The following is a 24365-nucleotide window of genomic DNA, read 5'->3' as shown; positions in this document are numbered from 1 at the left end:
CCAAACCTGTGCTGTGCCGGGCAGGAAGATCGCTGAGAGTCTCGCACTTCTCAGGGATACGATCGCCTACGTGCAGGACAGAGGGTTGGACGCCTGCCTGATCAGCCTGGACCAGGAGAAAGCCTTTGACAGGATATCACACAGGTATATGAGAGATGTTCTCTCCAAAATGGGCTTTGGGGATGGAATCTGCAATTGGATCAGACTGCTCTACACCAACATTGTCAGTGCAGTCTCAATCAATGGGTGGGAATCAGATAGCTTCCCAGTCAGATCTGGAGTCAGGCAGGGCTGCCCTCTCTCTCCTGCCTTGTTTGTGTGCTGCATAGAGCCATTTGCCGAGTCCATCAGGAAGGATGCGAGCCTGAGAAGGGTGACTATTCCAGGCAGCTGGGGCCTGCAGGTTAAGGCCTCCCTGTACATGGATGACATCGCCGTTTTCTGCTCGGATCCACTGTCCGTGCGCAGACTCATGTGCATCTGTGACCAGTTCGAACGGGCCTCGGGGGCCAAGGTAAACCGAGGCAAGAGCGAGGCCATGCTCTTCGGGAACTGGGCCGACCAATCCTCAATCCCCTTCACCGTCAGGACTGACCACCTGAAGGTGCTGGGTATTTGGTTCGGGGGGGCTGGGGTGTGCGCCAGGTCTTGGAAGGAGCGTATCAGCAAAGTGAGGCAGAAACTGAGCAGATGGAGGCTACGGTCGCGCTCCATCGCGGGAAAAAACCTGGTCATCAGGTGTGAGGCACTGTCATTGCTTTTATATGTGGCACAGGTCTGGCCTATTCCCAGAACCTGTGCCGCTGCAGTCACCCGGGCCACCTTCCAGCTTATATGGAGGTCAAAGATGGACCGGGTCCGAAGGGACTCGCTGTACAAAGATCTGGGCAACGAGGGAAAAAATATACCCAATGCCACCCTCACCCTGATGGCCACCTTTGTGTGTGGTTGCATCAAGCTGTGTGTGGATCCCCGGTACGCAAACACCAAGTGTCACTACGTACTGAGGTTCTACCTGTCCCCGGTGTTGTGAAGGATGGGCCTGGCCTCGCTGCCGCGGAACGCTCCGTGTAGTTGGACCGTTCCGTACCACCTGTCCTTCGTGGAGAAGTTTATGAAGAACAACACCTTTGACCACAAGTCCATCAGGAAGTGGTCAGCACGTAGTGTCCTTGAGACCCTTCGGGAAAAGGAGAGGGCGGATCCTGTCGAGAGGTTCCCTGAGCAGACTGTCAAAGCCATTTGGCAGAATGCCTCATCGCCAGAACTTTCCAACAAGCACCAAGACATGGCTTGGCTGGTGGTGAGAAGGGCTCAGCCTGTGAGATCCTTTATGCACGCCCGGACTCTCAGCCGCACCGCACGCTGCCCTCGAAGCGGCTGTGGGGGGGATGAGACTGTCACACACCTCCTTCTGGAATGTGCCTATGCAGAGGGAGTCTGGAGAGGAATGCAGTGGTGTTTGTCGAGGTTCGTCCCGAGCAGCGCCGTGACACGGGACTCCGTGCTCTACGGCCTGTTCCCCGGGACGCACACCGAGACGAACATCAACTGCGCCTGGAGGATCATCAACTCGGTGAAGGACGCTCTCTGGGCGGTCCGAAACCTGTTGATCTTCCAGCTGAAGGAGTTGACCCTGACTGAGTGTTGCAGACTGGCACATTCCAAGGTCCAGGACTACGTGTTGAGGGACGTGCTGAAGCTTGGGGCAGCTGCCGCCAAGGCGCGGTGGGGAAAGACCATCGTGTAACATCTGCCTGTCTAAAGAAGAACAGGGGGGCCCATGCAGTCATTTGGGCTCTGCTGGTGTCTCAGCTCAATATATGGGCATATGATTGATAAAAGTACAGACCTGTATATAACAATGATAAATTCTAATCTCTGTATGCAAAGAATTTGAATGTTTACATATGTATGGCATGACCAGCTGTACATACCATCAAAAATATTTTATGAATAAAGTATATTTTGAAATTTAAAAAAGATGATTCTCCTGCTCCTCAGATGCTGCCTGACCTGCTGTGCTTTTCCAGCACCTCTCGAATCTGGCCTCTGATTTCCAGCATCTGCAGTCCTCACTTTCGCCACAGTGGCTCAGTGGTTAGTATCGTCGCCTTACAGTGCCAGGGAATTGGGTTTGATGCCAGCCTTAGGTGACTGTCTGTGTGGAGCCTGTAGATTCTCCCTGTGTCCCTGTGGGTTTTGCCTGAGTTCTCTGGTTTTCTCCCACTGTCCATTGATGATGTAGGGGAACCAGAGTTGGACTGGGGTGGACAAATTAAAACTCACACAACATTCGGTTATAGTCCAACAGGTTTATTTGGAAGCACTAGCTTTCAGAGCGCTGCTCCTTCATCAGGTGGTTGTGGAGAATACGATTGTAAGGCACAGAATTTATAGCACAAGGTTACAGTGTGATGTAACTGAAACAATATATTGAACAAACCTGGATTGTTGTTAAGTCTTTCACCGTATGGAATGGATTGCAGCTTTCGGTTCATTAATATGTAAATCACAGAATTTACTTTTAAGTCACATTCTTGCAATAATAAGGTTAGAGTCTGTCTGTGTCCCAATCATGAGTCAGACTGGGTCTATTCCAAAGTGGAATTTACATAATATTAAATGCAGATTGGGCACTGTTTGAGCAAAATAGAACTGTCTCTGGCTCTCTCTCTCCCACATGCACACACAGACACACACAGATATACACAGACAGACACTGACACACACTGACACACACTGACACATACACAGATATACACAGATACACACACTCAGACACACACAGACACACACATGTAAGTCTATGGGGTGAATTTATATTTGCAGAATTATATTTACAGATACATTCCATTTTGCTCAAAACATGCCCAATCTGCAGACAGTCAATCCATGTCATATTTTGTAAATTCCACTTTCAAAATAGAACCAGTCTGACTCAAGGTTGGGATACAGACAAACTCTAACCTCAGACCTTTAATGCATTGTCTGAGCTGAGGTGTCACCTTTTGTTATAAAACCTTGTTATTGTGAGAAAGCGACTTAAAAGTAAATTCTGTGATTTACATATTAATGAACCGAAAGCTGCAATCCATTCCATACGGTGAAAGACTTAACAACAATCCAGGTTTGTTCAATATATTGTTTCAGTTACATCACACTGAAACCTCTTGCTATAAATTCTGTGCCTTACAATCGTATTCTCCACAACCACCTGATGAAGGAGCAGCGCTCAGAAAGCTAGCGCTTCCAAATAAACCTGTTGGACTATAACTTGGTGTTGTGTGATTTTTAACTTTGTCCAAAGATGTGCTGGCTATAGAACATAGAACATTCCAGCGTAGTACAGGCCCTTCGGCCCTCGATGTTGCGCCAACCTATCATACCAATCTGAAGCCCATCTAGTCCATTCTCATCCATATGTTTATCCAATGGCCATTTAAATGCCCTTAAATTTAGAGAGGAGGAAGTGAGGACTGCAGATGCTGGAGATCAGAGCTAAATATGTGTTGCTGGAAAAGGGCAGCAGGTCAGGCAGCATCCAAAGAACAGGAGATTGACGTTTCAGGCAAGAGCCCTTCTTCAGGAACCGAAGAAGCTTATGCCCGAAACATTGATTCTCCTGCTCCTTGGATGCTGCCTGACCTGCTGTACTTTTCCAGCAACACACTCTCAACTATGTCCCTCTGTAACCTACACATCCTTCTGCACTATTTACAACTCCACCAACTTTAGTATCATCCACAAATTTACTAATCCATCCTTCTACACCCTCTTCCAGATCATTTATAAAAATGACAAACAGCAGTGGACCCAAAACAGAACCTTGCGGTACCTACCAGTACCTGAGCTCCAGGATGAACATTTCCCATCAACCACCACCCTCTGTCTTCTTTCAGCTAGCCAATTTCTGATCCAAACACTGAATCACCCACAATCCCATGCCTCTGTATTTTGTGCAATAGCCTACCGTGGGGAACCTTATCAACTGTTTTACTGAAATCCATATACACCACATCAACCACTTTACCCTCATTTTCCTGTTCGGTCACCATCTCAAAGAACTCAATAAGGTTTGTGAGGCACGACCTACCCTTCACAAAACCGTGTTGACTATCCCTAATCACCTTATTCCTGCCTCGATGATCATAAATCCTCTCTCTTATAACCTTTTCCAACACTTTACCCACAACCAGAGTAAGCCTCACTGGTCTATAATTACCAGGGTTATCTCTATTCCCCTTCTTGAACAAGGGAACAGCACTTGCTGTCATCCAGTCTTCTGGCACTATTCCCATAGACAATGACGATTTAAAGATCAATGCCAAAGGCTCGGCAATCTCCTCCCTGGCTTCCCAGAGAATCCGAGGATAAATCCCATCAGGCCCAGGGGAATTATCTATTTTCACACTTTCCAGAATTGCTAACACCTCCTCCTTTGGGAACCTCAATCCCATCTAGTCTAGTAGCCTGTATCCCAGTATTCTCCTCGACAACATTGTCTTTTCCCAGTGTGAATACTGATGAAAGATATTCATTTAGTGCTTCATTTATCTCCTCAGACTCCACACACAACTTCCCACTACTGTCCTTGATTGGCCCTAATCTTACCCTAGTCATTCATTTATTCCTGATATATCTTGAGAAAACCTTAGGGTTTTCCTTGATCCTATCCACCAATGATTTCTCACGGCTCCCTCCTGGCTCTTCTTAGCTCTCTCTTTAGGTCTTTCCTGGCTAACCTGTAACTCTCAAGTGCCCAAACTGAGCCTTCACATCTCATCCTAACATAAGCCTCTTCTTCCTCTTGACAAGAGATTCAACTTCCTTTGTAAACCACAGTTCCCGCATTTGACAACATCCTCCCTTCCTGACAGGTACATACTTGTCAAGGACACGCAGTAACTGTTCCTTGAATAAGCTCCATATTTCAATTGTGCCCATCCCCTGCAGTTTCCTTCCCTATCCTAAGCATCCTAAATCTTGCCTAATCACCTCATAATTGCCTTTCCCTCAGCAATAACTCATGTGCTGTGGTATATACCTATCATATTCCATCGCTAAAGTAAACATAACCAAATTGTGGTCACTATCACCAAAGTGCTCAACTACGTCCAAATCTAACACCTGGCCGGGTTCATTCCCCAGTACCAAATCCGATGTGGCCTTGCCCCTTGTTGGCCTGGTTACATACTGTGTAAGGAAAACCTCCTGCACACACTGGACAAAAAGTACTCAAACTATAGCATTTCCAGGAAAGTTAAAGTCCCCCATAAAAACTACCCTGTTACTCTCGCTCCTATTAAGAATCATCTTTGCTATCCTTTCCTCTATGTCCCTGGAACAATTCGGAGGCCAATAGAAAACTCCCAACAGGGTGACCTCTCCTTTCCTGTTTCTAACCTCAGCCCATGCTACCTCAGTGGACGAGTCCTCAAATGTCCTTCCTGCCACTGTAACACTGTCCTTGACTAACAATGCCACACCTCCCCCTCTTTTACCATTTTCTCTGTCCTTACTGAAACACCTAAACCCTGGAACCTGCAACAACCATTCCTGTCCCTGCTCTATCCATGTCTGTGAAATGGCCACAACATCGAAGTCCCAGGTACCAACCCAAGCTGCAGGTTCACCCACCTTATTCCGGATGCTCCTGTTGCTGAAGTAGACCCACTTCAAACCACCTTCCTGCTGGCCGGTGCACTCTTGTGACCTTGAAACCATATTTCTGACCTCACTATTCCCAACCTCCTGTACACTGGAGCTACAATTCAGGTTCCCATTGCCCTGCTGAAGTAGTTTAAACCCACCCAAAGTGCATGAGCAAATTTCCCCCTCCCAAGATATTGGTACGCCTCTGGTTCAGGTGAACACCATTCTGTTTGTAGAGGTCCCACCTTCCTCAGAATGAGCCCCAATTATTCAGGTATCCAAAACCCGCCCTCCTACACCATCCCCGTAGCCACATGTTCAACTCCTCTCTCTCCCTATTCCTTGCCTCGCTAGCACGTGGCACAGGTAACAAACCAGAGATAACAACTCTGTTTGTTCTGCCTCTAAGCTTCCACCCTAGCTCCCTGACATTCTGCCTGAAGTCCCCATCTCTCTTCCTACCTATGGAGTTGGTGCTGAGGTGGACCACGACTTGGGGCTGCTCCCCCTCCCCCACAAGGATCCCAAAAACACGATCAGACATATCACGAACCCTGGCACCTGGGAGGCAACATACCAACCATGAGTCTCTCTTGTCCCCACAGAACCTCCTATCTGTCCCCCTGACTATAGAGTCCCCAGTGACTCAAGCTCTGCTCCTCTTCTCCCTTCCCTTCTGAGCAGCAGGGACAGACTCTGTGAGAGAGCCCTGTACCCCATTGCTGACCCCGGGAAGTCGTTCCCATCCCGCCCCACCCCCAACAGTATCCAAAACGGTCTATTGTTGAGGGGAAGGACGATTGGCCTTGGGAATTTTTTTTTTATTTCAAAATATACTTTACTCATAGAAATAAATCTTTGGTACCTGTACAATTTGTCATGTCGTTCATAGATATATCCATTGCATGTCTTAACATTACAAAGAACAGATTGAATTAATCGAATTACAGTTTTCCTATTCACAGTTCCCTTTATTAACCATCCAGTCTCTTATTATTTAGCTGTGGCTTCAGCGGAACCCACCTACTGAGTGGGTGCCCTGTTGTACGATTGCAAAGGAAACTTCGTTAACCCCCAGTTTATGGGGTTACCATTGTCCATTTGACTGTCCTGTCTCTGGGGTAGCTGTCTGCATCCCCATGGTGAGCACGAACTGCTGGACCTTCGCTGGGCTGAGGTAGCTATCCAGCTCCTCACTGGGGTCATTTACCTGCTCTGGTGTCATTGAGACAAGGCAAGGGTCCGCACTGTCCAGTTCTGTGTCTGACAATGGGACTGTCAGAGGATCACAGCTTCCAGTTACCTGTAGTTGTGGGGCAGTGGGTACCCCTGGTTCTCACTGGGTGGAGGGTGGACTTCGGGGGGGTCTGCTGTTTCCTGGTTGGGAGAAAATGCCCTCCTCTTTATCTACGGCGCTCTGTCTCTTCTTCTGGTGGATTAGCCATGGCAAATGTGGGGTTATAGGGTAGGGAGTGAGCCTGGGAAGGATGTTCTTTAGAGAGTTGGTGTGGACTCGTTGGACCAAAAGGCCTGTTTCTATGATAAGCAGGAGGAAGATCATCCAATCAGAGGGCTCTGAGAGATTGCTTGTCTGCATTCTGGGAGTGGCCCTACCTGGCCCTTGGTCACAGAGACTGGACCAGCATTGAATTGTGGGTCATCAAAGCTATTCGAGATTGAGGTTGTGATTGGACCTTGGAGGGGACCTTGGCTGAGCTGGCCTGCTATTGGTGGATCTTTTGGGAGAAAGTGAGGACTGCAGATGCTGGAGATCAGAGCTGAAAATGTGGTGCTGGAAAAACACAGCAGGCCAGGCAGCATCCGAGGAGCAGGAGAATTGACGTTTCGGGCAAAAGCCCTTCTTCAGGAATGAGGCTGGTGTGCCAAGCAGGCTAAGATAAAAGGTAGGGGGAAGGGAATTTGGGGGAGGGGCGTTGGGAATACGATAGGTGGAAGGAGGTGAGGTTGAGGGTGATAGGCCGGAGAGGGGGGTGGAGGCAGAGAGGTCGGAAAGAAGATTGCACGTCAAGAGGACGGTGCTGAATCCGGGGGGGGGGGTTGGGACTGAGATAAGGTGGGGGAAGGGAAATGAGGAAGTTGGAGAAATCTGCATTCATCCCGTATGGTTGGAGGGTTCCTAGGTGGAAGATGAGGCACTCTTCCTCCAGGCGTCGTGTGGCCAGGGTCTGGCGATGGAGGAGGCCAAGGAGGTGGATCTTTTTCTGGCTTCAGCTGAATGTCACTTTGGGGAAAATCCAACCAGGATCAATGGCCTGAGCAAGCAGTAGCGCCCCAGGCCAGGGGGGAGGGGGGTCTGTAACACAGTCAGGGGGATGGGGAAGGCTGTGGAGGAAGGATCACCACTTGACTGGATGATATTTCATGACAAGAGTCCTCCTGGGTTGCTGTGGGCTCCAAGCAGCAGATATTTTCTGTCTGCGGAGTTTCCCAAGCGGGAGCTGTTTCAATGTGACCTTCAGGAGAGTGAAGCAACGCTAGCGTCTCCTGAAGGTATTTGAGGTGCGGGTCCCCTCTCCTTCCTATCTGCGGCTCCATTGTGTACATACCAGATAATCAGGGGGTTAGGTAGGGTGGACAGGGAGAGCCTTTTTCCAAGGCAAACATGAGGGGACACAACTTTAAAGTGAGGAGAGATGGATATAGGACAGATGTCAGAGGTAGTTTCTTTACTCAGAGAGTAGTAAGGGTATGGAATGCTTTGCCTGCAACTGTTGTAGATTCGCCAAGTTGAAGTACATTTAAGTCGTCATTGGACAGACATATGAACGTACATGGAATAGTGTAGGTTAGATGGGCTTCAGATTGGTATGACAGGGCGGCACAACATCGAGGGCCGAAGGGCCTGTACTGCGCTGTAATGTTCCATGTTCTATGTTCTCCCTGCCCAGAGGAGCTGGTTTGTTATAACCCCTACACTGGAACAGCAGAGGCCCTGACTGTCCTGGGAAGGTAGGTGCAGCCTGAAGGGGGCAGCTCCAATGGAGTGGGCCCTTTTGGAATCTGACCCTGAGGGTGGATGCCAGTGGGAACATCCTGCAGCCAGCCTCCAGCTTTGTGATCGGGGGGGGCCCAGGCTGCCTGATGTACACAGGACAGCCATGAGGATACCAACCCCGCGGGAGGGCAGTGCTTAGGGCAGCAGATTGTAGGGTGACCCCCTGCAGGATCTGTGAGCAGGCAGGCCACAGGACTCAAGACTTGGGGGAGTCCAAGAGCTGCAGCCAGTGTGGGGAAGCAGGGCACCGTCACCAGGCCTGTCCAAGACCGGGATGGGAGGGGGGGGGCACTTACATTCAGATGGCAGGAAGGGGCAATGTGAACCCCCAAAGGAACAGGAAAACTGAAAGGAGGGGAAGGCCAGAGAGGAGGGAGAGAGTCATAGAGATGTACAGCACGGAAACAGACCCTTCGGTCCAACCCGCCCGCACCGACCAGATATCCCAACCCAATCTAGTCCCACCTGCCAGCATCCGGCCCATATCCCTCCAAACCCTTCCTATTCATATGCCCATCCAAATGCCTCTTAAATGTTGCAACTGTACCAGCCTCCACCACATCCTCTGGCAGCTCATTCCATACACGTACCACCCTCTGTGTGATAAAGCTGCCCATTAGGTCTCTTTTATATCTTTCCCCACTCACCCTAAACCTATGCCCCTCTAGTTCTGGACTCCCCCACCCCAGGGAAAAGACTTTGCCTATTTATCCTATCCATGCCCCTCATAATTTTGTAAACCTCTATAAGGTCACCCCTCAGCCTCCGACGCTCCGGGGAAAACAGCCCCAGCCTGTTCAGTCTCTCCCTGTAGCTCAGATCCTCCAACCCTGGCAACATCCTTGTAAATCTTTTCTGAACGCTTTCAAGTTTCACAACATCTTTCCGATAGGAACGAGACCAGAATTGCATGTAATATTCCAACAGTGGCCTAACCAATGTCCTGTACAGCCACAACATGACCTCCCAACTCCTGTACTCAGTACTCTGACCAATAAAGGAAAGCATACCAAACGCCACCTTCACTATCCTATCCACCTGCGACTCCACTTTCAAGGAGCTGAGAACCTGCACTCCAAGGTCTCTTTGTTCAGCAACACTCCCTAGGACCTTACCATTAAGTGTATAAATCCTGCTAAGATTTGCTTTCCCAACATGCAGCACTTTGCATTTATCTGAATTAAACTCCATCTGCTTTCTCAGCCCATTGGCCCATCTGGTCCAGATCCTGTTGTAATCTGAGGTAACCCTCTTCGCTGTCCACTACACCTCCAATTTTGGTGTCATCTGCAAACTTACTAACTGTACCTCTTATGCTCACATCCAAATCATTTATGTAAATGACAAAAAGTAGAGGACCCAGCACCGATCCTTGTGGCACTCCATTGGTCACAGGCCTCCAGTCTGAAAAACAACCCTCCACCACCACCCTCTGTCTTCTACCTTTGAGCCATTTCTGTATCTAAATGGCTAGTTCTCCCTGTATTCCATGAGATCTAACCTTGCTAATCAGTCTCCCATGGGGAACCTTGTCGAACACCTTACTGAAGTCCATATAGATCACATCTCCTGCTATGCCCTCATCAATCCTCTTTGTTACTTCTTCAAAAAACTCAATCAAGTTTGTGAGACATGGTTTCCCATGCACAAAGCCATGTTGACTATCCTGAATCAGTCCTTGCCTTTCCAAATGCATGTACATCCTGTCCCTCAGGATTCCCTCCAACAACTTACCCACCACTCAGGTCAGGCTCACCGGTCTATAGTTCCCTGGCTTGTCTTTACCACCCTTCTTAAACAGTGGCACCACGTTAACCAACCTCCAGTCTTCCGGCACCTCACCTGTGACTATCGATGATACAAATATCTCAGCAAGAGGCCCAGCAATCACTTCTCTAGCTTCCCACAGAGTTCTCGGGTACACCTGATCAGGTCCTGGGGAATTATCCACTTTTAACCATTTCAAGACACTTCTTCCTCTGTAATCTGGACATTTTGCAAGATGTCACCATCTATTTCCCTACAGTCTATACCTTCCATATCCTTTTCCACAGTAAATACTGATACAAAATATTCATTTAGTATCTCTTCCATTTTCTGTGGCTCCACACAAAGGCCGCCTTGCTGATCTTTGAGGGGCCCTATTCTCTCCCTAGTTACCCTTTGGTCCTTAAGGTATTTGTAAAATCTGTTTGGATTCTCCTTAATTCTGTTTGCCAAAGCTATCTCATGTCCCCTTTTTGACCTCCTGATTTCCCTCTTAAGTATACTCCTACTTCCTTTATACTCTTCTAAGGATTCAGGCCGGAGAGGAGAGACAGGAGGGTGAGGGGACTGAGGAGAGTGAGGAGGGAGAGGAGAGAGAGGAGGGTGAGGAGAGACAGGAAGGTGAGGAGGGAGTGGAGGGAGAGGAGGGACAGGAGGGTGAAGAGGGAGAGGAGGGACAGAAGGGAGAGGAGGGACAGAAGGGAGAGGAGGGACTGGAGGGTGAGGAGGGACAGGAGGAAGAGGAGGGAGAGGAGGGTGAGGAGAGACAGGAGGGAGAGGAGGGACAGAAGGGAGAGTAGGGACTGGAGGGTGAGGAGGGACAGGAGGAAGAGGAGGGAGAGGAGGGTGAGGAGAGACAGGAGGAAGAGGAGGGTTAGAAGGGACAGGAGGGAGAGGAGGGTATGGAGGGAGAGGAGGGAGAGGAAGGCGAGGAGGGGCAGGAGGGTGAGGAGGGATAGGCAGCCAGCGCAGAGGCACAATAAGTTGGACAGGCTGAGGCAGTGGAGGAGGAGGGAGTGACAGAGGCGGGACAGTGAGAAACATCCAGGAAAAGGCCGATAGTGAAACAGCAAAGAGGCAGCTGCAGGACAGATCCAGCAGCATCCTGTGACAATCGAGATGTGCAGGAGATGGGCAGCAACTAACATCGAGAGAGAGTCTGACTGCGGGGAGGAGGAAAGGAGCAGCCCCCAACCCGAGGGGCTCAGTGAAGCCATTGGGAACCACGGGGTGCCCACCCCATCCCAGCTTTGGGGAACTGGGAACAGTGACGTGCTAGCAGTCCCTCTGTCAGACTCAGCACTGGACCCTGCTGGTTTCATTCTCACCCCATCTTCATCGGAGCAGGGAAATCCCCCTGCCCCAGGGAGGAACAGGGTGGCTACCTCAGTGCAGAGAGTCTCCAACATCTCACCCACACCACAGGGATGAGGGAGCTCTCCAGTGACCAGACCATGAATGAATGGAGTTTGGGTAATTCTATAAACCTTTATTCCTGATGAAGGGCTTATGCTCGAAACGTCGAATTCTCTATTCCTGAGATGCTGCCTAACCTGCTGTGCTTTGACCAGCAACACATTTGCAGCTGTGATCTCCAGCATCTGCAGACCTCATTTTTTACTCGTGTTAATGTTAAAGCAGCCCCGCTGTTTGTACAGGGGTGTGGGATACCACACTCAGCAGCTGTGGGAGATGGTCAAGCTGATGGACCCATGGGCCTTCCATTTGGTTGGTGCTGGGGGGTGGGGCGTGAAATGACAGCCATTCCCCTGGCCTGGGTATCCTGCTGTGAGGAGATAACTTCACCATCTCTGAGGTTAAGGAGGTGGTGGGCAGGCACCCCTTCATTGTAGATGTTATGTACAGAAACACTCCCCTGGTACAGACTGAGCCATGCTGTGATGCCAGTGGGGTGGCACAGTGGTTAGCACTGCTGCCTCACAGCGCCAGGGACCCGGGTTCGATTCCAGCCTCGGGTGACTGTCTGTGTGGAGTTTGCACGTTCTCCCCGTGTCTGCGTGGGTTTCCTCCGGGTGCTCCGGTTTCCTCCCACAGTCCAAAGATGTGCAGGTTGGGTGAATTGGCCAGGCTAAATTGCCCAGAGTGTTCAGAAAGGTTTAGAGAGGGGCATTAGTCAGCAGTAAACATAGTGTAGGGTGGGTTGCTGTCTGGAGGGTCGGTGTGGACTTGTTGGGCCGAAGGGCCTGTTTCCACACTGTAGGGATTCTCATTCTAAAAACGATTCTAGTTCCAGCAGTGCTGGAGTTTGAGCAGTGCTTACAATTCCACACCCAGCCCGCAGGTGTCAGCACAGGCCAAGGTGACAACGTTGTACTGGCAGGGTGAGTTTCTGAGTAATTCAGCTCTCTCTCTTTTCAAACCTTTCCCTAACTGAAGGGTCATGGTCCTCCCTGGGTCCAGCTCCCCTCTCCCACCGCTGGATTCTCTGACCACTTCATGGAGCCAATTAGATTTCTGGGAAGTGGCTTGGTGATGAGTCACCTGGAAAAGAAGGTCAGACCAAGGACATTTACATCAAACCATTTATTTGTATAATTTAAAAAAAAGCCCCGACTGATCCCTGTAGAATCCCACTGTCAGAGATGACCAGTCAGAAAACCCACCCCTCCACACTGCCCCGACTCTGCTGTGACCAAGCTACTCTTGTATCCAATTTCCCCCCGATCCCATGTACCCCAGCCAACCTGGTCAACTGATAGACCCTCATCAATCACTCACTCAAAAAACTCAATCACATTTGTGAGACAGGACCTCCCCTACACAAGCACTATCCCTAATAAGCCCACTCTTCTCGAAATGCGATTAAATCCTGTCCTTTCGAATTTGTTCAATACCTTTCCTCCCATTGATGTACAACTCGCTGGTCTATAAATTTCTGGATTATCCCAGGTGCCCTTCTTAAACAAAGGATGAAGCCCGGATGAAGGGCTTATGCCCGAAACGTCGAATTTCCTATTCCTTGGATGCTGCCTGGCCTGCTGTGCTTTAACCAGCAACACATTTTCAACTGTGATCTCCAGCATCTGCAGACCTCATTTTTTTACCCAAAGGAACAACATTGGCTCGTGTCCAGTCCTCTGGGACCTCACCTGTGGCTGAGGAGGAAACAAAAATCTCTATCCAGGCCCCAGCAATCTCCTCCCTCACCTCCCTCAGTATTCCCAGACAGATCCCACCAGGCCCGAGAGACTTGTCTACCGGAATGTTTTTCAATACACCTCCTGCTTCATATTGACAGCTGCTAGATTATCAACATGGCCTGTCCTAATGTGACCATCATCCCCCATGTCCGTCTCACTGTCCCTCAGCACACATGTGGCAATACATTCAACTCAGCTCTCTCTGGGGAATACCAACACTAAATATTCATTCAGGACCGTGCCCACTTCCTCTGGCTCCACACAGAAATTCCTTCCTTTGTACTTTTTTTTAGATTAGATTAGATTCCTTACAGTGTGGAAACAGGCCCTTCAGCCCAACCAGTCCACACTGACCCTTCAAAGAGTAACCCATCCAAACCCATTCCCCATACATTACCCCTGACTGATGCACCTAACACCACGGGCAATTTAGCATGGCCAATTCACCTGACCCGCACATCTTTGGACTGTGGGAGGAAACCGGAGCACCCGGAGGAAACCCACACAGACACGGGGAGAATGTGCAAACTCCACACAGTCAGTCGCTGGAGGTTGAGAGGACCTTTCCCTAGTTTTCCTCTTGTTCCCTATATGTGTATAGAACACCGATGGATATTCCTTTAACCGATGGACCAAGGACATTTCACAGCCCCATTCCTGCCCTGAATTCCTTGTTTAATTTCTTTCCTGCTTCCTCTATATTCCTCAAGGGCCTTGATTGATTTCACTCCCTTAAAGCTCACATCTAACTCCCATCCTGAAGGAGGGTCACACCCGAAACGTTGACTTCTCCACCTCCTGATGCTGCCTGTCTTACTGTGTTCCCCGAGCCTCCTGCCTGTCCATGAATTTTATTTGTGACTGCACTTTTATTATCTCCTGTTTTGCAGAGTCCCTGGATCTGCCATCCTCACCTTTCATCCTCCCCAGGATCCTGCTGCTGCTGAACTCTGAGCATTTGGCCTTTAAACTTGTCGATTCCCGCTCAGACTAAATTTGGGTATTCAATCCAATTTTTCCGATTCCTCCCGAATCCTGTTGTAACGCACCTGCCCAATTTCGCACTTTCACCCGAGGACCAGTCTTATCCATAACTGTCTCAAAACGTACGGAATTAGGATCACGTCATTTCCAAAATGCTGCTGCCTGAAACCTCAATCACCCTGCCAGGCCCCTTCCCTCAGTAGAGTGTCCAGCACAGCCCCTTCCCCATTAGAGGGTGGTGCACAGTCCCTTCCCTCAGTAAAGTGTCCAGCTCAGTCCTTTTCCTCATAGATGGACCAGCACAGCCCCTTCCCCAGTTGGATTATCTCCATATTGTTGAAAGACCTCTCCTGGATGCACCAATCAAAGCCCCGTCACTGAGGGAGTTCCAGTCAGTATCACCCACAACAACACCCTGATGTTTTCCATCTTTCCATGGCCTGCTTCCCTCTACCTCCTGCTGCCTGTTGGGAGGCCGACAGTCTAACCCGATTGTAGTGATTGATCTTTCTTAGCCCTGAGCCGTACCCATCAGGCCTTGCTGGTTGGGCGCTCCAAGATGTCCTATCAGCGCACTGTGACATTCTCCTTGATCAGTAATGTAACTCCCCTAGACCTTTTCCATCCCTCTCTAACATCCCTGGAACATCTCTCAACCAGGTTTCCCTAATGACTGCTACATTATCGTTCCATGTTCTAATCCAGGCTCTGAGCTCCCCGGCCTTATCTGTTTAAAATAAGTCCACTCCTGGTCACCAGCACCACTGTGTCTGTTAACCTGACCCTGCCTGTTCTTTCTTGGATTGACTTGAGTGAACCTTTACCTTCTCTCTAATCACTCCGCATGCTGACCAAGTGCTCTGGTTCCCATCCACCTGCCAGACTTGTTTAAACCTTCCCAAATGGCATTAGGAAACCTCCCTGCCAGGATACTGATGCCCCTCCAGTCTAGGAGTGTCCATCTTCCTTATACAGGTCCCTCCAACCCTGGGAGAGATCCCAGGAATCCAAGTTTTGGAGGACAGTCATCTCAGCTCCAGGACATCTCTACAGGAGTCCCTCAGGGGAGTGTCTTAGGCCCGACCATTTGAGCTGCTTCATCAATGACCTTCCCTGCATCATAAGGTCAGAGGTCGGGATGTTTGCGGATCCCCATTGACCACTCCTCAGATACTGAAGCAGTTCATGTTCTAATGCAGCACGATCCAGGCTCGGGCTGGCAACTGGGAGAAAGCGAGAACTGCAGATGCTGGAGATTAGAGTCGAGAGTGTGGTGCTGGAAAAGCACAGCAGGTCAGGTAGCGTCCAAGGAACAGGAGAGTCGATGTTTCGGGCACAAGCCTGAATTAAAGGCTACGGGGAGAATGCTGGTAAGTGGAGTTGAAATGCCCATGAGTCATGATTGAATGGCGGAGTGGACTCGATGGGCCGAATGGCCTTACTTCCACTCCTATGTCTTATGGTCTTATCAGGAATGAGCTGTGGTAACGATGCCATGGGATGATGCTTGTAGAAAGCTGGGAGTTGGGGGGTGGAGGGGGAAGGGGTCTGCAGAGCAGACCCTGCAGCGGTGCAGCGTGTGTCGGGGAGGGTCTCAGGAGATGGGGAGTGCCAGGCTACAGCAGCCGTGAAGGTGCAGGCTGTGGGATCATGTGCTCTGACCGCAGTCGGAAAGTCTCAGGCTCTCGACCCCAGGAGTTGCTGTGGCCTGAGTCTGATTCTGAGCCAGTTTTGTCTCAAACTTCCATTGGAGAGTCCCTTTTCCGCAGCACATGGTCATCACTGTCAGGGATTAGAGACCGGATCATGGAGCACATGCTCCGGGAACTGGAATGTCAGGTGGGGCTGCTGCAGGGATTGTGGGGGCCCACCCCCAGACCATGTGCTACCTTCGAGGCCAGTGAGGGTGCTGCCAGGCTGGTTGCCAATGGTAACATCATGGTGGAATCAGGAATCCACCTCCTCAAACGGCACATTCTTTCTCCTCCTCTCCTTTCTGGCCACCAACCAAGGCCATACAAGTGGCTGTCGCAGTATCTCCAGTCTCTGGATTTTGGGATTGTTTGAAAGGAGCAGTGTTGTCCATAGTTATTGAGTCTGTGCTGTTTGCAGAGCTTGGGGCCTGTTGGAGCACAATGGCTTGTTATCGCCCTCTGAGAATTGCCTGTGAGTTTTGAGAAGATTTGTAACTCAGGTTGAGGTTCTGGATGTAGGTTTGCTCATGAGCTGGAAGGTTCATTTCTAGATGTTTCGTCACCACTCTAGGTAACATCTTCAGTAGGCCTCAGGCAAAGCAATGCTGATAATTCCTGCTTTCTATTTATATGTTTGGGTTTCTTTGGGTTGGTGATGTCATTTCCTGTGGTTATGTTATTTCCTGTGGTGAAGTCACTTCCTTTTCCTTTTCTCGGGGGGTGGTGGATGGGGTATAACTCAAATGTTTGTGTTTCCCTTCATGCATCACATGATTCTTACAAGTGGCAAGAGCTGAAAAATGTGTTGCTGGAAAAGCGCAGCAGGTCAGGCAACATCCGAGGAGCAGGAGAATCAACGTTTCGGGCATAAGCCCTTCTTCAGGAAACGTGTTGAGCTTATGCCCGAAACGTCGATTCTCCTGCTCCTAGGATGCTGCCTGACCTGCTGCGCTTTTCCAGCAACACATCTTTTCAGCTCTGATCTCCAGCATCTGCAGTCCTCACTTTCTCCTCCCTGACAAGTGGCAAGTACCATTCATGCCACACAAATGCCAGGCTATAACCATCACTGAAAGAGACAATCTAACCACTGCTCCATGGCATTCAATGGTGTTACCATCACTTAAACCCCCACGATCAACATCCTGGGGGTTCCGATTGACCTGAAACTCAACTGAAACATTCTTATCAACACAGCGGCTACAAGAGCAGGTCAGAGGCTGGGAATCCTGCAGCAAGTAATACACCTCCTGACTCCCCAAAGCCTGTCCCTGCTTACAAGTACAACTCTTGAGTTAGATAGATTACTTCTGATCTGTAATCTAGTTGTGAGAGTGAAAGGTCTCCTTCCCAGCTTAACATTGTGTATTTTCATGGAGTTTAGAGTTACAATAATTAACTCTGTTCTGAGTTATAGACGGAAGGTTTCTGTGCACCAATTAATTTTGTGAGCACTCTGCTCATCCCCAAATGTTGAAACAAGAACCAGAGCTGGTTCGCTGCCTAATATACTCGGTGAGGTCCGATTTCCTTCCTGCCCTGAGCAGTTGATATCTGTCCACTTGAACAAGTCACTTTTGTTGGAATGTCACTCCATATTGAGCAGACAGAGAGTAGATTCCCATCCACAGATCTCTGTTCAGAGTGGGACTGGAGTCAATGATTCAATTATCTAACCAGGTACTGATCAGACCCCAAAAACAATCCATGGATTAACTGGGATTCCAGACTGGGAAAGGAAAGGTTTGTGGGGAAATTCCAAGAGACTCAATATTCTCCTACTTATTGACTGGTTTTATTTGTGCCTGTTTACACTGAAGGCCATTAGTCTTGGACAATCCCACAAATAGAAAGCTTTTCATGTCTGGTCTATCAAACCCATCCATCCTTTTTAAATCCTCTGTCAGATCATGTCAGTCTTTTTTTTAAAAAAACATCTCCTAGACATTCAGATTTTCCTGCGTTGTCTTTATACACTTTTCCTCAACCTCTATGTCCCTGCGGAAATAAAACTGCTGAACTTCCCAGTTCCCAAGAAGGGTCACTGGACCCAACACATTAACTCTGATTTCTCTCCACAGATACTGCCAGACCTGCTGAGCTTTTCCAGCAATTTCTGATTAAATTACCCTCCCTAACATGGTCAAACAAGAGTAGATCTCTGTTTCATCGGCCCCTAGTGTGGTCTCCCCAGAGATATAGACTGTAGGGAAATAGATGGTGATACCTTACAAAATGTCCATATTACAGAGGAGGAAGTGCTGGATGTCTTGAAATGGTTAAAGGTGGATAAAGCCCCAGGACCTGATCAGGTGTACCCGTGATCTCTGTGGGAAGCTAGAGAAGTGATTGCTGAGCCTCTTGCTGAGATATTTGCATCATCGATAGTCACAGGTGAGGTGCCGGAAGACTGGAGGTTGGCAAATGTGGTGCCACTGTGTAAGAAGGGTGGTAAAGACAAGCCAGGGAACTATAGACCGGTGAGCCTGACCTCGGTGGTGGGCAAGTTGTTGGAGGGAATCCTGAGGGACAGGATGTATACGTATTTCAAAAGGCAAGGACTGATTCAGGATGGTCAACATGGCTTTGTGTGTGGGAAATCATGTCTCACAAACTTGATTGAGTTTTTTGAAGAAGTAACAAAGAAGATTGATGAGGGCAGAGCAGTAGATGTGACCTATATGGATTTCAGTAAGGCGTTTGACAAGGTTCCCCATGGGAGACTGATTAGCAAGGTTAGATCTCATGGAATACAGGGAGAACTAGCCATTTGGATACAGAACTGGTTCAAAGGTAGAAGGCAGAGGGTGGTGGTGGAGGGTAGTTTTTCAGACTGGAGGCCTGTGACCAGTGGAGTGCCACAAGGATCAGTGCTGGGTCCTCTACTTTTTGTCATTTACATAAATGATTTGGATGTGAGCATAAGAGGTACAGTTAGTAAGTTTGCAGATGACACCAAAATTGGAGGTGTAGTGGACAGCGAAGAGGGTTACCTCAGATTACAACAGTATCTGGACCAGATGGGCCAATGGGCTGAGAAGTGGCAGATGGAATTTAATTCAGATAAATGTGAGGTGCTGCATTTTGGGAAAACAAATCTTAGCAGGACTTATACACTTAATGGTAAGGTCCTAGGGAGTATTGCTGAACAAAGTGACCTTGGAGTGCAAGTTCATAGCTCCTTGAAAGTGGAGTCGCAGGTAGATAGGATAGTGAAGAAGGCATTTGGTATGCTTTCCTTTATTAGTGAGAGTATTGAGTACAGGAGTTGGGAGGTCATGTTGTGGCTGTATAGGGCATTGGTTAGGCCACTGTTGGAATATTGCATGCAGTTCTGTTCTCCTTCCTATCGGAAAGATGTTGTGAAACTTGAAAGGGTTCAGAAAAGATTTACAAGGATGTTGCCAGAGTTGGAGGATCTGAGCTACAGGGAGAGGCTGAACAGGCTGGGGCTGTTTTCCCTGGAGCGTCGGAGGCTGAGGGGTGACCTTATAGAGGTTTACAAAATTATGAGGGGCTTGGATAGGATAAATAGACGTGGTCCTTTTCCCTGGGGTTGGGGAATCCAGAACTAGAGGGCATAGGTTTAGTGTGAGGGGGGAAAGATATAAAAGAGACCTAAGGGGCAACTTTTTCATGCAGAGGGTGGTACCTGTATGGAATGAGCTGCCAGAGGATGTGGTGGAGGCTGGTACAATTGCAACATTTAAGAGGCATTTGGATGGGTATATGAATAGGAAGGGTTTGGAGGGATATAGACCGGGTGCTGGCAGGAGGGACTAGATTGGGTTGGGATATCTGGTTGGCGTGGACGGGTTGGACTGAAGAGTCTGTTTCCGTGCTGTACATCTCCATAACTCTGCGACTTGCTTGCACTCGTTCCATCGCACATACTCGCTCCATCACCCGCATCGAGCTGAGAATGTGCCCAATCACATGTCCTCTGCCAGCTGGGTTTGCTGTTTCAGCTGATCTCTTCCAATGTCCATCCAAGACGATGTACATTGGGTTGGCTTTCATTAACTGGGCAATTGGGTTTAAGAGCCACAAGGTTATGCTGCAGCTCTATATAACCCTGGTTAGACACACTTGGAATCTCGCCTCATTATAGAAACAATATAGATGCTTTAGAGAAGGTGTAGAGGAGATTTCCCAGGATGCTGCCTGGACTGGAGGGTGTGTCTTATGATGAAAGATTGAGCGAGCTAGGGCTTTTCTCATTGGAGTGAAGAAGGATGAGAGGTGACTTGATAGAGTTGGGCAAGGTGATGAGAGGCAGAGATAGAGTGGATATTCAGAGACTTTTTTCCAGGATGGAAATGGCTATCACGTGGGGGCATAATTTTAAGGTAACTGGAGGCAGATAGGAGGAAGGTGATGGCCTAGATCCCCACCTGGAGGTTTCGGGGAGATGTCAGAGGAAGGTCCTTTACACAGAGAGTGGTGGGTGTGTAGAATGCACTGCCAGCATTGGGAGTAGGATCAGACATTAGGGGCATTTAAGCGACTCTTGGATGGGCCCATGGATGATAGTACAATGAAGGGTATGTAGGTTAGTCTGATCTTAGAGTAGGATAAAAGGCCAGCACAACATCAAGGGCCGAAGGGCCTGTACTGTGCTGTACTGTTCTATGTTCTAAGTTTAAACAGTCAGCATCTAGATATTACAGCCGTCAATGAAAGTTCCCAGTTCAGTATCAATGTGTGCTCACCTGATATCTCATGTGTAGGCATCCGTGTAGCTCAGGTACAGACAACCAGCAGGTCATGACCATTTCATCATAGAGGAGCAGGAAGGTGGGTGAAGTGAGCAGATAAGGGAGGAAGCAATGGCCTAGTCACTCAACTATTCGTTCAGAGATCATTTAAAACTTAATAATGGAGCCAGCAAAGACAGATCGGAAACAAACATTCGTTAAAAAGCAGAGACAAAGAAAACCATAAAGGTGTAGGGAATGATAGACTGACAGGAAGGGATAGAGAGAGCAAATCTAAGAGAAAGTCAACATCAAATGAGAAAATTCTTGAAGGATAAAACTGAATATATTTGTTGGAGGTAATCCTTTACTTTTCACGTACCTGAGGGAGCTTTTCCAAGATGCCTTTACGTTCCTCATTAGCTTATTATCTTCCCATTGTTTCTTGGTCATCCTTTGCTGGGTCCGGTACAGCTCCCAATTCTCAGGCCCAAACTATTCCGGAATCCCTTACAAACTAGTTGCTTTCATCAAATGTGACCTTTAGCTTTTCCCAATAATCCCAGTCAATCAAGTTTTCCCTTCAGGGACCTGGGTCCTGGGGGAATCTACATTTGTTGAGACTGTTGAATTGGCTACCAGCAAATCTTCTAATGTATTTTCACAATCCATATTCTCCCTCATACCTAGAGAATTTTTTCCCTGATTTAGGACCCTACTCTCTGAATTAGCTGTGTCAGATTTAAACTTCATGCAACATTCTCTCGTATTATGGTCATTACTTCCCAAAAGTACTTTCACAGCAAGATTATTAATGACCCCTTTGCATTACACGACACCTAGTCTAAAACAGCCTGATCCCTTGTGGTCTTCTGAACATCCTGCTTCAGAAACCCACCTCATATCCACTCAGCAGCATTTGTGCTGACTTGGTTAACCCAGTCAGTCAATGTGTTGACTGCTGTTACTGTCTTCCCTGGGTTATTTGTACCATGTCTGACATCACCACTGCAGTTTGATGGTCTAGAAACAACTCACAGCAAGGTTTATCACCTCTTGATGTTTATTTTTGCATCACCCAAACAAATACATTAACTCCATGTTTTCTCAAACACACACAATCCAGCAGGACATCCCCCTCCAACCAACATCCCCTTCTCTGTAACCAAGTACCCCCTCCCCACCCAAACTGAACACAGACAAATAGCCCCAGCACTGTAATGCAGGCAATGAATGGAGACTGCAGGAACAATTAATCACAATAACATTATTTATTGCAATGTTTAAAACAATCAGTAACCTGGCACTGGCCCTGATTGACAGGAGGACAGCTGCCTTTACAGACAGCACAGACTGAGTCAGGAGGGTGTGCCCATAAGAGACAGAGAGCTGCTTTTTATTCAGGACAGTCCCAAAGCTAACAGCTGGACACAAAGGGATAGGCAGTCAGTGAGTGGAGATGGAAGGATGGGGATATACAGACTGAAGGATGGGGATATACAGTATGAGACAGTGAAAGGATGTTTGGAATGTTTGAGGTCCCCCAATGCCTCAATGATGAAGAATTAGTCATTCAACAATGTGATTATTAAACAGCACGATTTGCCCAAGTGAGGGCACTAACTAAGTGACTTGGCTGTGGCTTTATAAACATCCCCTTTAAACCCCCAGCCCCCATGGTTTGTGTGGCCTGCAAATGGTTTGGAAAGTGAAAGCGAGACTGCAGATTAACATGGAGCTCGAGCCGAAGGTCTGGAATGGACTTGTTACTTCATGTAGTCATCAGCGCTGTCCTGGGACAGAAGGAGATCCTTTACTTTGGGGATCAATGTTTTCAGATCCCCAACCACCTTGTGGACCTGGATGTGGTTGAAGAGTTGTTCGTTGTCTGGTACTTGCTGGGCTTGGACAGCAGCTTCCTCCAGGAAAGGCAGTAACGGCCTCATGTTGTACATGTGCTGACTCTGCGTCTTCAGAGCGTTGACTTTCCCCTGGAAGGTGGACAGGTACTGGCAGCAGGTCCTCATCCTGGCCTGGAGCTTGGCAAGTTGCACCCGGCTCTCCTTCAGGGTCAGCTCGGCTGCCTTACTCTCCTCCAGTCGCTCTGTCACTCCATTGATGTCGCTGTAGAGCTCAGGCACCTGGCTGTTGATCTGCTTCAGCTGCTCCTCATCCTGACTGATGCTGGATTTCAGTGATGACCGGTCATCAGAGGCTATGTCCACCTCTGACTTCCGCAACTGCCGTTCCTTCTCAAAGGCCACAGCCATCGGGATACCTGTTCGAAAAGAGGCAGGTGATTCAGTGAACTTCTCAGTCTGAGCTGACCCTCAGTCCCTTTCCCACCACGCGGCAGGGATGGTGCACCCGTGGACACCGGGATTTAGGTGATATTATCTCAGACTTGGTCTACTCACGGCTTTCAGTGTTGTGACAGTATAACTGCAGTCTCGGATTGATATGGTCATTTGCCATTGGCTGTTTGACCCAGGGAGAAGCAGGGAGCCCTCCTGGGTGAAGGGCAGGAACTTCCAGCTGGTGTGGTTGACATGTGAGAGCCCATTACCGGCTGAGGCACAGCCGCAGACAGAGAGACTGCACCAACCTATTGGCACAGGACCAATGTGACCAGAGGCAACCGACAGGGCCAGGATAGGTCAGGATTCAGGGCTCAGACCCTGTGCCCCGTACCGAGGGTGCATTTGGAGAGTGGGATCTTGCTTTTCCTTGTTTGGAAGGTTGGGTGTATTACCTGCACAAGGCCTAGTGGGGGGTTAGCTCCTCCCTGGGATCAGTACTCACCCACACAGGGCAGCAGGAAGCTCAGTCCGATGCCAACATCTCGGCCAGTTTGTTTCTCTCCAGCCTTGGCTCTTGCTGACCTCAGTGTGTCCTCGGCTTGTCTCAGGGAGGTCTTGGCAGTTTGTAGGCGGCCCTGGATCAGCTCCCTGTCCATCTCCAGGGAACGCAGCTTGCTCTGGCTCTCCTGCAGGCTAGTGGCCAGCCTCTTCCTCTCTCCACTCACCTGGCCATACTCCATGGTCAGTTTCTCACAGTGACCATCAATCACATCGCCCAGACCCTCAGCTGCTGTCGCTGCTTGCTCCGCCTCTCTCTCAGCAATCTCCAACTCCTCCTTAAACCTGGCCACATCCTTATCCTCCAGATCCCGGAGTCCAGGCCGGACACTGATCCGGAGCATGAGCAGGAGCGAGGAGACACTCTTCACAAAATGGGGCAAAGCTGCCCCTTGGAAAGAGCTCTCGTGATGCTCGGGGGAGACCTGCTGGCTCATTGCAGCTCTGGGGGAGAGAGAGGGGGGGAGAGAGTCAACACCGACACAGAGGGGGGGAAGAGAGGTGGGGAGAGAGAGAGAGGAGGGGGGAGAGGG

General features: G+C 49.1%; 1 protein-coding gene across 2 annotated transcripts in view; it reads right to left on the bottom strand.

Moving 5' to 3' along the window:
- Nucleotides 1-22221: 22221 nt before the first annotated feature.
- The window catches only part of LOC132819297 (uncharacterized), a 44006-nt gene continuing 41862 nt past the window's right edge, over nt 22222-24365 (bottom strand). For both annotated transcript variants that reach the window (XM_060830738.1, XM_060830739.1), the window contains exons 2-3: nt 23777-24276; nt 22222-23252 (exon numbers count right to left, since the gene is read on the bottom strand). In XM_060830738.1, coding sequence (XP_060686721.1) covers nt 22741-23252; nt 23777-24269 — 1005 coding nt within the window. In that variant the 5' untranslated portion in view covers nt 24270-24276 and the 3' untranslated portion in view covers nt 22222-22740. The remainder of the gene's footprint in view (nt 23253-23776; nt 24277-24365) is intronic.

Source organism: Hemiscyllium ocellatum, chromosome 10 (assembly GCF_020745735.1).
Source record: "Hemiscyllium ocellatum isolate sHemOce1 chromosome 10, sHemOce1.pat.X.cur, whole genome shotgun sequence".
Lineage (NCBI taxonomy): Eukaryota > Metazoa > Chordata > Chondrichthyes > Orectolobiformes > Hemiscylliidae > Hemiscyllium > Hemiscyllium ocellatum.
The sequence above is the reverse complement of the archived record's forward strand: the minus strand, read 5'-3'. Positions and strand labels throughout refer to the sequence as shown.